The sequence below is a fragment of the Lutjanus erythropterus genome, chromosome 7, assembly GCF_056507025.1.
Source record: "Lutjanus erythropterus isolate fLutEry1 chromosome 7, fLutEry1.hap2, whole genome shotgun sequence".
Lineage (NCBI taxonomy): Eukaryota > Metazoa > Chordata > Actinopteri > Lutjaniformes > Lutjanidae > Lutjanus > Lutjanus erythropterus.
In genome coordinates this window covers 8470500-8486859 of record NC_139323.1, presented here as the reverse complement: position 1 = coordinate 8486859, position 16360 = coordinate 8470500, and the positions used below count along the sequence as shown (strand labels likewise).

The window sequence follows — 16360 nt, the reverse complement described above, 5'->3', positions numbered from 1 at the left end:
CTGATTGATTTTTATTGACTTCATATCAGTGATCAGTGATTTTAATTCCCCAAATTTTGTACTGGAATTTTAAAATAGATAAATACTGTGTATTTTTGATGTATCCAAAATTGAAAAGAGTGTTAACGTTCACATTTGCTTACGTTTTGTAAAACTACATCACTGCTAATCATTATCACTGTCAGTGTTTATAGTGGTGATTATACTGTACAATCTAGTTCAGTTTTAGTTGTCATACATCATATCTTCAGTATCATACTATGGCATATTCTATGTTTGTCTTTGTCATAGCAGCTGGGTCTTCATGATTGTAACTGAGTGATGCTGGTGCAACTGTTACGGGTGACCTGCCCCAGTCAATAGGAGAGGAAATGTGGCTGCGTCAGCAGGTCTGGCAGAGGGGATGTGAACCCACTGACAGAGACTGGAGGAGAGCCACATAGATGCTATATTCAGCAGCAGCAGAGGCACTGTGTGTAGGTGGCATGTTGTCTGCTGCTTTATGTCTGACTTCAGTCACATGAGTTTACTTTACTTTACCACTTTTGCAGTCTATGTTGTGCCACAATTAGCATTACAGAACAGTAAACATTGTGGTAATCAGGTATTTAATTAAAGAACCAGCATGAATCCACTCAATTTTCTTTAAAATAAATTAGATTTGTGTGAATTTGTTCACTGGGGAGTATCTGCATTCAAACAGAATATGCAACAGCAACACAAATTTGGCATACTGTAGAGATCTAAACTTTTACATTTATAGATACTACCAAGATTTATAATGGTTAAGTATGTAAGAGACATTTTGAGTCAGCCAGTAGTGAAATTTCTTATAAGTTTTTTTGCTGCGATATAAGTTTAAATCTATTCACAAAGTACTCTAAAGAGGGGCCTATTTTTCCTTCAGGTCTGTCCCCTGCATCTTAATTAAGGTCGGCGTGGGAGGGAAGAACGCTCAAACAACAAGATTACTGCCACTCTCCTGCTTTGTGGGAACTGGGCTATTGACCCACACATGAGTGTCAGAGAGCACAAAGCACAGAGTGAGACGCACACAAAAAACTCCACAACTCCTTCTTCTTCTTCCTTTCCCCAGCAAGGACTACAAAAAGACAAGGGGGCATTTATACCCTGCCTCTGTACCCCCTCCAGACACTGCAACCAATGGGCTTTTTCATGACATCAGTCCGCTCACATCCTCCCGTTCACATCCAGAGCCATTGACTCAGTTTGGAAGAGAACAATCTGCTCTGCTGAAAGACCGGCAGTCTCACTGAAAGCGTCTTTGTGGTCTGTGTGGGTCTGAGCAACAAGAAGTTTTCTAGTACTGCTGACATAATGGTAAACTCAGTTTAGTCTCTGGATTTTAAGGTAGACTGATTAAACAGAATCAGGACTTAGGCCAGACTAAAATCTGTTCACACAGACCTCCTTTTGTCTGTGAGGTGATCAGTGCAGGGGGTTTCCCTTTAGTATATCAAAATCAAACCCAAACCCAGGAGCTCCCCGATTTAACGGGATAAAGTTCTGATAAGATTCTTGTTGTTACTCGTATTAGTTGTCATGATCATTCCTGGTTTGACTGTTAAAAATAAATCTGAAAAAAATACACATCTGAAAGAAACAAACTCCAGAAGCATCCGTGTAGATCCAATATCTTTTGCAGTCAGTTTTGGGTCCCTGTCTTTTTATGGAAGACTAATCTACATGTTATACAATCCCTCCAGTGCCTTGACAGTGTGATTGATGCTGTATACTGTTGAATGAGCCACAGTACTTAGTGTATTGCCATACCGCTATTTCGGGTCCTCTCCGCACGTCTCCAAACAAATCAGAATTGGGTAGTGAATAATGCAGTGCATAAGCAGGAACAGTCCAAATTAGCATAAAGTAAAGCACTAGCAGACACCATACTGATTATCATGGCGGCGTGCCAGTGAAATTCACTGAAATTCAAGTATTTTCAAATCTGGATGCCTTTCTTAATTAAAAACAAAAAAACAGGCTTTGGATGAAATCAAACAGGACGTCACCAAGGGCATTTCAGTGCATCCACACTGTGAATATATTCCCAATGGATCACAGTGCCTCTGATCTAAGTTTACAGTGCTAAAGACGACACTGCTGACAGTAAAATACTCTTTGTCCACTGCTGTAGACACAGAAGCTGAGCTCTGTGCTGAGGTAATGACACTAATCTTATTGTAGGTGTCAACAAAAGGTAGTCACCATCATGCTGTGAAATGTCTGAGGGATGGTCCAAAAAAAGAACAATTAAAGGAGATTTTTTAAAAGATTGTAGGTATTTATTCTAGCAGGGAACTATGACAGGAAATGAATAAAAAACACACACACAGCTAAAACACGACAGCCCAAAAAAGCCACCCAGCTTGTTGTCTAGTCACCCATGACATGAGGAAGGAGGAGGGAGATGGCTAAATTAGGCCAAACGGTAAATATTTCAGGAAGCCTCATCCATTATTGACAAACGGCTTTACCTTGCTAAGCAGACTACATATCGAGTATCTTTCCAGTCTCATCTCGACCACAGTTCTCACTGCACTGTAAAACCCAAGGAATGTTTCGTGCTCTGAACAACATACTGAAAAATTATACGACATATGGTCACAAAAACAAATACAGTATGTTTTACAGAACAATTCACTCTATCAAGTACCGAATAAGTGACACTCCCAAATGTTTATTCAGGCAAAATCATTCTGTTTCTTCCAAATGTATCTGCCATTATTGTGCTTATTGCATATTTGCACTGATGGCAGATTTGAGTGGAAAGATTAATTATAAAATGTTGAATAGGGAGCTATTTTTACACATGGCTTAATCTCAAATAAACAAATAACAGGCCCTGTCCTAAAAAATGATCAAGTCAAATATGCGGGAGATTATGTCACCTACAGCATGATATTCAAGAAATTTCATTTTGCTTTACTGCTTGCCATATTTAGAAACGGGAAAGAACAACTCTGTTGTTATTAGACAGTCGTCAGCTCAACAAGGTGACATTTTCTCTATAGACAAATCAAAATCATCTTCTGCAGTATCTCAATAACCTGTCTCTGATATTAAAGCTGATTCTAAATAAATATCATACCACATGTCTTGGAATAGATCTTACTTGTTCACAAGAGATTTGCACAGTCACCACTAGTGATATGTAGTGGAATTTATTTTTTCAATAATCCCCTTCGCACAGGGTGGTCAGAGGTCAAGGTCAGAAAAGCCTAAATCTGTGCCTGCTGGTTGAAGAAGGATCCACCAACTCTTGGACTTTTGATGCACATGCAATGGGCAACCAATATTTAATTATAAATATAAATATAAAGCAATAAAAACTATGGCTGTACAATAAATCAATATAGGATCAAAATTGCAATATGATAATAAGTGCAATATTCAAATCGCATGAGCTGCAATTTTTTATTAAAGGAAAAATGTGTGACAAAACAACATTTGAATGAAGTACTGTAGTGCTGCAGAGATGACATGACCTACAAATCCTGTTCACATCCAAAGCCAGCAGTCATAAGAAAACAACAAAGACCCCAACAAATCATCATGATTTGTTAAAAGTAATTGCAATATGATTTTTTCCACATCATGTAGTCCTAATAAAAACATGTTAGGTACACCTAACATACATATTGCAGGTGAATTTTAAAATCTTGTTGAGTACTTACTGGTGGTGTTTCCAGACATCTGAATGATGCATTTGCTTTCTCTTCCTATTTCCCTTGAATTGAAGGGGCGGACACGCACCGCCACCTTCACAGAGGCCCCTGCCATGGTGCTGTCTTCCTAGCACCTTAGGGTGCCTTCTTTAGTGCCCAGGTGTAGGGCCTGCAGGTCTGTAGAAAGAAGCAGATAGTGAATCATAATTAATATAGAGCTGCAATGATTAGTCACTTCATCAACTATTAAATTAATTGGCAGCTACTTTGATAATTAATTAATCATGGTGAGTCATTTTTAAAGAAAATATGTTCAAATTATCTTAATTCAGCTTCTCACATGTGAATGTTTTCTGGTTTCCTTACTCCTTTATAACAGGAAACTGAATCTTTGGGTGGTGGCCAAAGCAGGACATTTGAGGACATCATCTTGGACTCACAGTGAGCAACAGTGATCAACATGTTTCACATTTTAGAGAGATTTTATTGACCAAACAACTAGACAATTGAGAAAATGATCAACAGATCATTCAGTAATGAAAAGCAATCATTAGATGCAGCCCTAAGTTACAGTAATGTAATTCCTACTTTTATGACTATGCAAATGACATGCTACAACAGACCTTTTTGGCACGGTTATGTTATGTTATGTTATGTTATGTTATGTTATGTTATGTTACAAATCTGAGGTCTTTTTTTGCATTTGTGTTAAAAATTGTAAAGGCTGAATATTACACCTTATGGTTGACATGATCAGCACAATAGAAGAGGGCAGGGCTGTGCGGCTGTAACATGAAAAGACCATGCATGGTCAGCTACAGCCAAGAGAGAAGGATAATAAAGCTAGCAGTAACAAAAGAAGTGCAGCAGCAGCTAAATGTCAGGCTATTTCCCTGGATGACAATGGCACTGACACCAGCCACAAATCCAGGCTCCGGCTGCATTCAGCCACTCCGTTTCATGAACAACTCCCAACTCGTCATACTGTCTCCTAAAAGACTAAATATGAAAATTCAATCACTGTGTGATTTTAGTGTGTGATGGCGTTGTGGGTGTATCAAGAGCAAGCATGACTCACCATGAGTGACGATCAAATTACAATGATTTAATGTTTTCATCAATAAGCTTTAACAATGAGCAATATGATACAATGAGCTTTGTCTAAAGTCTAACTGCAAATATTGTACATAAATAATAAATAAAATCATAATAAATAGCATTTTAACAAGAAAAAGTGTAATTTCATTAACCTAATGTATGCACAAGGTTTGGAATAATGTTAGATTTTCTATCAATATTCAGAGCATGTTCCAATGCTTAGTGACTCAGATGTCTGTCATTATAATTGAGTGTTGTAAATTTGCTGTGTCACCCTGCTTCCTGGTACGTCCTCTGCAGCTGGCACCTAAACAGATTCATTTGTGAGATGTATGCAAGTAACTTTGTCGGAAAAACAGCAACTCTGTTTTTAAGGTGCAACCATACTGTAGTACAAAGTAGATATTATAAGTGAAATAGACAGAATATTATAAGCGATTCAACATCAAATTCTATATTGTTTTGATATGAAATTATGAAAATGAAATTCACATGCTCAAAGCATACCTTATGTCAACCCAGTGCGTCAGAATATCTTACATACAGTATATAATGTGGAAAAAAAGAAAACAAAAAAAATCAAGTTCAGAAAATCTAAATCTTTTTCCTTCATCAACATCCATGGCCATAATCTCTTCATACAGATGCTCAGACCAATCAGCTGATGATGCAGCTCAGCTGGGCGGCCACCATTTTCCCGGTGACAAAGGCTAATGTTAAATACCATGCTGGTGTGTATTTGAGCGTGACGACAGTTTGAAACAATTTCACCGTATAACTTATTAAAAAAAATATTTTTTAAAGATTTAATATGGTAGCTTTTTAGCATGAAAGCAATTCACGCCATAAACTACAGGTCAACACTGGCTTAAGGCCCATATTTTGTCAGGCTAAAATTGACAATTCATTGCTATAATTACTTTCTGAAAAAAAAAAAAAAAAACCTCAATGCGTCATTTTCAACAATTTTAGCAATACGTCTCGTGCTTTACCTTTCGCCCAATGACAGCGCATTTATTTTATTCTCACATACTTAAAAGACATTTTATCGAACAATATAAGCAATAAAGTAACATGACATTGACTGTACATATACAGTGTTACACAGCAGCTTTAATGTCACTCTGTCTCTTATCTTTTCGACATTGACAGCCTCTTCAATGGCCGCACCCTATGCCCATCTCTTCCCAGGAGATTTAACACTAAGTAAATAAAGACTGTCTCATTAAAACTGCATCACCGGCGGGACAATGGAAAAATAAAATAGGTAAACCTACCTCCGCAGTGCCAGTAACGTCTTGTTCCCCGGAAGAGACCGTGTTTGTCGAGCTCGTCCGCTTAATTATCCAGCTCCGCAGCTCCTTCCACCTCCTCTGCTCTCCTCTCCTCCAGGTCTGGCACTGCCCGTGCTAACAGCCTCTCCCCCCCATGAAAACGGGAAGGGCTGGGAGGATACCGCCGTACGTTACCCACCAACCCACCCACCCCTCTGCCCTGCCTTGCCAGTGGGGACCCAGGAAGGTGGCGGTCGGTCGTTTGGATGGTCGGCCGCGTCGTCGCACTCCTGAGCGGTCAAAATGGCTCTGTTGTCTCCCTGTCTTTGGTGAGGATGCTCAGCTCCACTGAGCCGGTGACATCACCGCCGAGGGAGGTAACAGCATCAATGCAGTAGTGGGAAGAGCGGGAGGAGGGAGGGGAGGAGGAGGCAGGCAGGGAGGAAGACAGGGAGCAACATTAGTATCCCTCTTTAAACACCTCGGATAAAAACTGCTGCTGTGTTACACTGTTCGTCTGAAGTTAAAAACAGCAGACAGCAGAATGCAGTATATTTCCCAGAGTTAAAACATGCAAGTTTACATGCAGGACTGTTTCAAATGCAGTGGACAAAAAAGCATTTGTTATGTATAGGGTTTAGTGGGTCAAACCAGGGACATCAAGCTGAGAAGAGACAAACTGGCACAAAGCAGGTCTCTGCACCATGGAAACTGCCTGTTCAGTGAAGCACACAATATAGCATCTCCTAGGGCAGAAGCAGGATTACACTGTAGCAGAATTATCATCCCCCTTTTGCAAATGTGGTGTCCCTGTATGCCCCTTACTGGTGTAATGCGGTGTGTCTGCATTGTAGTTTGGAGCTTTTATAAGTTGTGTATCCTCAGTCCACTGCAGCAAATACGTAAGGGAGCATGTGCGGTGAGCAATTATTATTGTTGTTGTCACAATAATGACCTGCTTACTGTACATTGTTCCAAAATTACATGACTACATACCAACATATATGTTTATATATGCACATACACATGACATTCATTTTAAAATGATTTTGTGGCTATATTTGCAGTAGTGGGCCACTCAGTGTGCATTATCATGCTTGCTACATGGTATGGACAAAAAAACAACAACAACTTAACACAAAATATTCATTTTAAAATAATTTTCAGTGATTTAATAATGATTTTATCGTTCCTCCAGAGTCTATGATCAGAACTGTGTCCATAACAATGGTCTGTTATACAGATATAAGAGACCTTAGAATGCTGCAATTGACCAACCAGAATCAAGTATTTAACAAAGCCATGAAATAATAAAAGTTAACTGGCAAACATACAAAATATGTAGGCCTTTTTCACAGCAGACATTTTGATTTATAGTAGGAAAAGTAGTTCTGTTACTAATACTGTCAACAAGGGTGCTGCCAGACAGTGTGACCTGACCTGTGACCTTCTCCTACTGTGCTGTTGCTGTGTGACATTCAAGATCCAGCATTGTATTGAGTCAGCTGCAGCTCATATGATGATATGAGATGGAAATGGTCTTCTTTAATGTAACTAACAACATTAAAAACAATAATGCCGAATGATTTGTTCTTAAATCTCTATACACATTTTATGTGGAATAGGACGGTGCCATATCATTTAGGACAGCCCTTTGCACAGAATATATTTTGACATGGTGCAATAGGAAAAACAGAGCTGTAAATAATAAAATTAATGATGGCTAAATACAATTCAACTGCTTCAATTTCAGGGCCCTATTGTGCATGCTGACTCACTGTTACACCGTCCTGTCAGAGCCACTGTTAATGATGTTAGTAACACTTGTGCTTTTCCCACAATCACTAGTCAAAATGTTTACATTTGACAATTTAAAAAAAAATAACACACTGTGGTTGTTTTATAGGAAGATTTGAGTATTTTCAGACTAATATAATTGGACTTATTTATCTTATCTTATCTTATTTAGACTTATCACTTATTAAACAGAACTGCTCGTGATGCAAATGAGTAAAAATGTAATGTATGTTTCTCTCTCTCTATCTGTACCGTAATCTTTTTCATAAAAGGTTGTAGTCTTGTATTACAAGTTTGAAAAAAAAAAAAAAAAAGAAAAGAAACAATCAGTGTGAAATTTAAGGGACAGTGTGTAGGACTTAGTGCTTCAAGTGGTGAGCTTTCAGACTGCAAACACCTCATCCTACTCTTCTCCTTCTGTGAGACCTGCAATATAACCCAAAAAGGCTGTATCTGAAGCCAGTGTTTGGTTTGTTCTTTCTGGGCTACTGTAGAAACATGGCAGTGCAACATAGTGGACTACATGGAGGAGAAAGACAGATATTAACAGCTCATTCTAAGTTAATGAAAATATGACTGTTATTTAAAGGTGCTTATACACTGCTGAAAGCATAGTTATGAATACTATGTTCCATTTCTGCCATATTCTGCCAAGTATATATAAATGTTACACATTGGACCTTTAAATATCAGCACAGTTTGAATTTATGCACCATGTAAACAGGCTGTTATACTGAAGATAAATTAATGGTGATTTTTATTGGTTGTCACAAAAATTACATTTTCTTAAAAGATAAATCACTGCAACATATGTTAACACTGTCATTTAGTCAGAGTGAAAAATATCAATATTTGAAGTTTAGCATGTGTGAATATTTGACCTAAAAAGAAGTGACTGTAAGTAGACAAAGATGAAATGCAACGTCTGGAGAGATGTTCTTGTAGCCCTGCTCTCAGACAGTCATTGAGCTGATTGGAGAGATGAGAGGAGTGTGCCTAATAATGTCAATGTGTCCTTGTGCAAAGGACCTGACCCGCACAGTAATGGTTTGGTGGCTATAAAAGCTCCTGCTCTGAGATCAATACACTTTTCTTTCACTATCACCTTTTTGCTTGAGAGTTAACGTTTCTGCATAGATGTACAACTGTACTTCCTGTCAATCACCTGCGTGTATTGTATGTTTGCAAGTAATGAGACTGCAAATGTATTCAATTGTACACCTATTAGTTTAAATAAATTTTCACCCAGAATGTAAATGGGCTCATTATGCAAAGCTTGATCCATTGATGTATCTGTTGCATATGAGGCTTAGCAGCAATAAAGGGTGGTGAACAGGAACTGGTGGTAGGATACTTTGGCTGCTCAGGTTTCAGCCTGAGTGAAACACAATGCAATTGTGTTTTGTGACCTTGCTCTTTGCACAGTCCTACCATTCCTACTTCTCCCTTTTCCCCCCCTCCCTTCCTCTCATATTTTCTGGATGCGTACCATCTCTCTTCGCCCCACTCTTCCACTTTTATCTGATGCAATTGCTGTATTTAATTCATCAGCATTAAGATTTCAAGGTCTAATCCGTGCGCAGAAAGAATATTCAGCAGTAAAGGCATGATCTACCAATGACACACAGAAAACATAAGAGGTGAGTATGAATCACAACAGATTTAAAAAAAAGAAAAGAAAAAAGGATGATGTCACTGGCATGAATCACCACATACTACATGAGGTACCCCACATACACACTTGTCCTCCCCGCGTTAATGTGAAGTAGGCCAAGCTGAAGTCTCAGTTTTATAAGTGCGCGTATGAAGGAAATGTCTTTTGATTATTTAAGAGTACCAGCGTCCACTGAAGGAAGCTGCAGGAGGAACCGTGGTATTGTTTCTGCCCAGCCTTCCAGCTCCGTTCTGCCATGTCTAAATTCAGTGGCACAAGAGCCTGAATAATTTATTGGTTGAGTGAGCTGTTGCCTTGAGCCTAGTGTGACAGACATGTTTTCTTAAAGAGATGTTCTTGGTGCGCGCCCATCAGAGCACAGAGAGCAAACTCCCACCCTGATCACATGCAACATGGAAACAACAGAGACAATATCATTAATTCAACTGTAAATAGAAAGATAATCCACTGAATGATGGATCATTTCTTCTCTTATAATAAGTAAAAGAAGCTCCTAATTTTGACATTATTTGATATTATATTTTACAAATAAGAAATCTAAAAATACAGTCATAACCAGTGGATAATAATGACATGAATTCACCAACAATCACAGAATCTTGTTTCATCCAATTTTGACTTGTCTGAGAGTTTATATCTCTGTGTATCCATATATAGCTCATGTCATTTTTTGTGATATCTGCCCTGCTGTCATTGTTTTTGGTTTTACTCTATTAAACAGTGAAGAGTTAGACAATCAGCAGATGTATACAAAATAGACATTCCTCACACATTCCAGTGTGTGTCCTGCTGTCATTGTGATCAAGGTGTGGGAAAATACAGTGTATCACATCCTGGGTGCAGCCTGTGAGACAAGCTCCCCCTGGTGGAATAAAAAATAAAAGGCTACTGTAGATAAATAAGTTAAAAACGAGGTAAAACAACCATAAACATTTAGCATTAAAGCTCTGTGTGACTCATCAGCTCAGAACTATAGTGATGACTGCCTGTAAGCTTTGCTTGCCTCCTCATTTGCTGTCAGCAAACTCAATGCCTACTACATGCTGATAGCCACAGCTGTCTTTGAGTATGGTTAAAGTTATAGATATTTCACTGCTGTGGTACCAGACTTGGAGGAAATACGCAGCAGCTTTTACTGTCAACTCAATATTATAGTCTCCTCAGAGTAGGAACAGGCAGTTCTTTAAAAAAAGGTACAAGGAAACAGTTTCAAATTGTGTTAAATTATGATGTATTATAGAAGTGGTCACAAGCCCACATACTGTGTATGTCAGGGTGTAAGCACTGACAATGTGAACAAATTTCACAGGGATAATAACTGCAAATACATAAATCAGACTGAAGTTAAAGAAACTTCAGACATACTAAAGTCCTTCTGTATAGAAAAAATAATACATACACCTGTAAATGAATAAGATTACTGATGGCTGGATTCCATTTAAGTCCTTCAGTTTCAGGGTCCCGGTCTGAGTGGCCCATTGTCACACTGTCACATCTTACAGGGCCACTTGAATAGAAGAGAGTTAGTACTTGTAACACCTGAGTTTGCCACTAGTTTGCTACTGACTGGCAGAGGACAAACTTGGACTCACGACGAAGTGAGACATGCCTGCATTATTAATTTATTTAATACCTGCAGTCTTATGGGACATTTATGCGTGCAGGGCTCTAAAGCCTGATGATTTGTGTCCTATATCTACACCAACATGACCAGAACCTGACAGCGCTTTATGATGACAATATCTAGATAGAAAGTGGGTTGGGTTTGTAGTCCTTTTCCAGTACACTATGTGACAAATAATCAAACGACATTTCAACCACATGACTTGTGTTAACAATTTTTCCCCCATTTGTGAACGCAAACCTTTCTTTTTTCCTTTAATTTCCATAAAGTTTGAAAACCAAGCTTGATTTCCTTGAAAAGTGTGTCATAGTGAGCATCATGTGGTTTTATTTGTTTGTTTTTTTGTAAAGTTGCATTATTTCTGCATCCAGTAATGCAAAGTATGCAAGGCTTGCAGTAAATGGACTAAAACATGACAAAAAATACTACCTTGGTTGTTTATTACTTCCAATTGTTGGTGATGCATAAGTCTTCTCCTGCCAGTACATAGCCTCTCCAACACCAAGACTCCTGCCAGGCCTCCTTGTGGCCACACACGGTAACTGGGTGCCTTGTGGACCCAGGCTAACATGGTAGGGGATCTCGGAGCCGCAATGATCCCTAGAGGTAATGTGCAGGCCCACGGAGTGGATATGCCCTGCCATCAACCAACCACTGTCCCGCTGCCTTGTGGGTTAGTCTGGGAGGACAAAAGGCTAGGGGAGTACACCCTGAGAGAAAAACAACATGCTGGCAGCACGTGCAGGCAGCCCACGACAGACAGTGGCAGCTGGCAGCTGCCTGCCTCCTACAGTCAAGAAGTGCCACTGAGGAAGGTGGACATAGTTTTGGTCAGGTCAACGCAAATGAAATGAGACTTTTCACTCTCTGTGCTGAGCATGACCTGAACATCACAAATACACTGTTCTAGTTTAAGAACCTCTCCAAGGCCTTTGACACTTTCAACAGGGAGCTCTTGTGGTAGGTGCTTATCAAGTTTGGCTGCACAGCCAAATGCATTAGCATCCTCCACCAATTCCATGACGGGTAAAGAGTCTGCACCTTTCCCTGGCAAGGCTGTGTATTGGCACCTGTGCTTTTTAACATCTTCCTCCTATGTGTCACCCAACTTCTCCATAAGGAGCTTGAGGACTGTAGCGGCATTGCAGTTGACTTCAGATTGGACGGAAACCTCTTTAATATCAGGAGGCTCCAAGCTACCATGAAACTGTCTAGAGAGTGGATATGTGGCTCCCAAATTGCCGTTCAAAGAACTCACTGCTAAGGACAACCATAAGCAAGCAAGTGTGTGCGTGTGCATGTGTGTGTGCATATGTGTGTGTGCGTGTGTGTGCATGTGTGACACAGGCCTTTAAGTGGTATGAAAACAGTGGGGTAGAATCTAAAGAGAACCCAAAGAAAACCACTAAAAACCGCTCTTTTAAAAAATCATTTATACAGTTTTCATGTTTTTCTGGAGCGTGTGACTCAAGGTGAAAGCTCACCTTGTCTTTCTTCCTTCTCCTTATTCCCCCTAAATTTTCCCCTCTCTCCCCTTTCTTACCCTTCTCCTACCTTTATCTTCACTAAATCCCATCAAAATCTTCATAGGCTTTGATCAAAGACTACATAGTACCAGAAGAGTGCATTCAGCAGATCTCCGCCAGATGTTGAAGCACCTACTTCAGTGACACCACAACTGACAGATGTAACCAGCAGTTTTTAATGAACTGTTTTTGTATAGTAAAGTTTCAGCTTCTTGACGATGTGTAGAACAGGTAGTGTAACCAAGTGTCCAGGGTTCACCTAACACTATACTGTTATTTTAAATCAATAAACCAGACGATAAGTCCAACCTTTTCACTTTAAACATGGTTATTTTATTTTTATTTTTAATTTTTGACCAAATTTTTATGATATTTTCCATAAGGTTTGCTGGTGTCCATTAACAAATAAACTCTTTCTATCACATAACATACAATATACCAAGAGACTGAAGAAAAGGGGAACAATACATTAGAAAAATATAAAACAAATGAATACAAAATGGGATATAATTCAAAAGTACTTTCTCCTCTTCTCTTAATAACTTCATCAAGTTACATTTAACCACATTATAGTCCCATTAATATATCTAGAACAATTCATCATATAGTTACACCTACACAAAGCGTACCTCTACACTTATACACTTATGGTCATTTGTGGTATTTCATCTCCATGCAGTGCATAATAAACAGAAAAACAGAATTAAAATGAACAAATAAATAAATAAACTGCATTTCTATCATATTTCTAGCTGCAATGAGTGCCTTAGGGTTGCGACCTTTCAGAAATGAAAATAAGCGACGCCCACCACAGCTCCTCGGGGCCATGACCACCACAGGCCCGACTCCCATGGGGTGCTATTTTTTATTTTGTGCCAGTGTTAGTAGTAGTAGTAGTAGTAGTAGTAATAAAGGGGTGATCAAGAAAGCAATTAGTCATACTCAGTGGTGGACAAAGTACTCAACCCCAGTAACTGAGACAAAGTACAGATACTCTTGGTCAAATATTACTCAACTACAAGTGAAAGTTGCTCAGTCAAAATTTTACTTGAGTTAAAGTAAAGTTCTTGCTTTTAAAAATACTTAAGTATTCAAAAGTTCATGTTTTTAAAAATACTTAAGTATTCAAAAGTACAAATTGCAAAGAACATTTTCTAATATCAATACATGCTGTATTGTTTTCATGATGCATTTACAGAAGCTTGTAACTCTGAAACCATCTAATGATGCTCTGACCTGCAGTAGAACCACTCTGCTACACAAAGTCTATAGAAACACCTATAAACACTTCAACATAGAAATACAATCAAAAACAAAAAGGACAACTGTTGTCATTTTCTGATGTAACTGTATTAAAATCACCACGTAAAATCAGATTGAAGATAACTGTAAGGAGTTCTCCAAGTCTGTTAAATAATTGAGATTTTTTTCTGTCTTCAGAGGCAGTATGTACATGAATTATGTGGTATTTTTCACCCCAATAAAAACAATCTAACTTTAAAAGCTACCTGGAATAATGAATAATTATAATAACATCTTGAGATTTAATTTTGTATTTCTCCTGCCGTCACCATTACCGCTTTTTTGTTCGAATGAAAGAGAGAGAGTTTGCTTGTTCTTGTTACAGAGCACCTGGACGTATTTCTGCTTTTACATCAGTCTCATTAGAGAGGAGCTACTGTGATTGAACAGCATGTGACCAGCTGCATTTTAGAAAAGAAAAAACACCAACAGCTGACTTCAAAGCTCAGTCGAAAAGTAACAACAACCTTCCTAGAAATGTAGTGGAGTCAAAAGTACAATACTTGTCTCTTGAAATGTAGTGGAGTGAAAGTAATAAGTTTCCAAGTAAAGTACAGATACTCAAAAAATGTACTGAAGTACAATACCCAAGTAAATATACTTCACTACTGTCCACCACTGGTCATACTTAAAGCTTGAAATGCTTTATTACCAATGAACACATTCTTTATTGTGCAACATTGTTGCATATAAAGTGCTGTTAATTAGGCTACGTAAAGCCGTAATTACATGCATCCCTATTTAACATACAATGAGGAAAATATATAACAAAGTGCCATATGCACACAACTTAGTTATTGCACAATCAATTAACCTATTTAATGAGATACTGTATGATCTACCACATGGCAGTAGCACTAGCACCTGAAGGAGATCTGTTTGTGTGGAGTGTGCAACAATGAACTTTTAAAATATAAACTAAATAAACTGAGAACTTAATGTAACTTTTAAAGTACATAACTGTTCTTGCTGTAGGGACTCTCTTTGTGAAGCCTGGGGACATTTTTACTTAAAGAGGAAAAACCAGAAAAAACAACAACAACAACAAAAACACTTGTAAACTTGTTTATCTGCGTTTTCGCTTTTGAGAATGTGGTGGAGTATCGTGGTGTAGTGGACATTTTTAAAAGGTGCGGGTGAGCAGCGCCGGTGTGTGGTGTCTGTCTCTAGGCAACGGTGACAGCAACACACGTAGGCAACCAGGCACCGGAGCGGGGGGGGGGTCCTGCGTAGATCAACACCTTGGCAACACCAGGCATCATTCTTCCATTGCTCCATGATCCAATTATGATGCTCACATGCCGTTTATAACCATTTTTGATGGTGGGCAGGGGTTAGCATGGGCACTCTGACCGGTTTATAGCTACGTTGCTCCAGGCACAGCAAGTTGTATTGCCCTGTGTGTTCTGAGACCTTTCTATCATAGTCATTATTAACCTTTTTAGCATTTGTACAGCATGTCTTTTGGGGGATTGGACCAGATGTCCAAGCCTTTGCTCCCCACATGCATCAGTGAGCCTCGGCCATCCATGACCCTATCACTGGTCACCGGTCGTCTTTCCGTGGACCAGATTTTGTAGGTACTCACCACTTCATGCCAGGAACGCCCCACAAGGCCTGCTGTTTTGAAGATGCTCTGACCCATTCGTCTATCCATCACAATTTGGCCCTTGTCAAAATTTCTCAGATCTTTATGCTGATGGTAACCCTGAGGCCCATTTTTCCTGCTTCCAACACAACTTCAAGAATCAATTGTTCACTCGCTGCCTAATATCCCACCCCCTGACAGATGCCACTGTAACAAGATGATCCATGTCATTCACCTCACCTGTCAGTGTTTTAATGTTGTGGCTGATCAGGGTGTGTTACAACTGATCTATCATTTTGTCACCATGATTAACCATACTGCAATGTCACTACGTTAGTCTATAATGTACACACTACATGTATTGCATGTCTGCCTGTCCCAGGTGAGCGATCTCTCCTTAGTTGCACTTACAAAGGTTTCTTCCATTTTTTCACTGTTTTCCATAGTGACACTAGCAACTCTAAATATGTGAGAGTGAATGACGGTCACTACCATTTTTCTGTTGGTCAGCATAAGCTAAGGTATTTTATGGAATATAGGTTGGTTAACTTGACCCAGCCATTTATAGTGGGAGAGGTTTTTCGGGGTTGTTCTGATACCAATACCAGTATCGGAAAATGCCTCCAGTGTAAGCTAAAATATGGTACTGGCAAGTATGCAAGTCTATATACAGATCCAATACCATGTAATTTATTAACTCTGAAAGGGGACCGTGGTACTTCCTGGCACACCTTTTTCCCAGAGGATGGTGAAGTCATGTTCTATGGCATTCACTCTCTGAATTGTT

At 39.1% G+C, this 16360-nt stretch overlaps 1 protein-coding gene across 14 annotated transcripts in view; it reads right to left on the bottom strand.

Moving 5' to 3' along the window:
- Nucleotides 1-6369, bottom strand: part of kif1aa (kinesin family member 1Aa) — a 48667-nt gene extending 42298 nt beyond the window's left edge. For all 14 annotated transcript variants that reach the window (XM_084722543.1, XM_084722531.1, XM_084722532.1 and 11 more), the window contains exons 1-2: nt 6065-6369; nt 3699-3866 (exon numbers count right to left, since the gene is read on the bottom strand). In XM_084722543.1, coding sequence (XP_084578669.1) covers nt 3699-3804 — 106 coding nt within the window. In that variant the 5' untranslated portion in view covers nt 3805-3866; nt 6065-6369. The remainder of the gene's footprint in view (nt 1-3698; nt 3867-6064) is intronic.
- Nucleotides 6370-16360: the final 9991 nt, after the last annotated feature.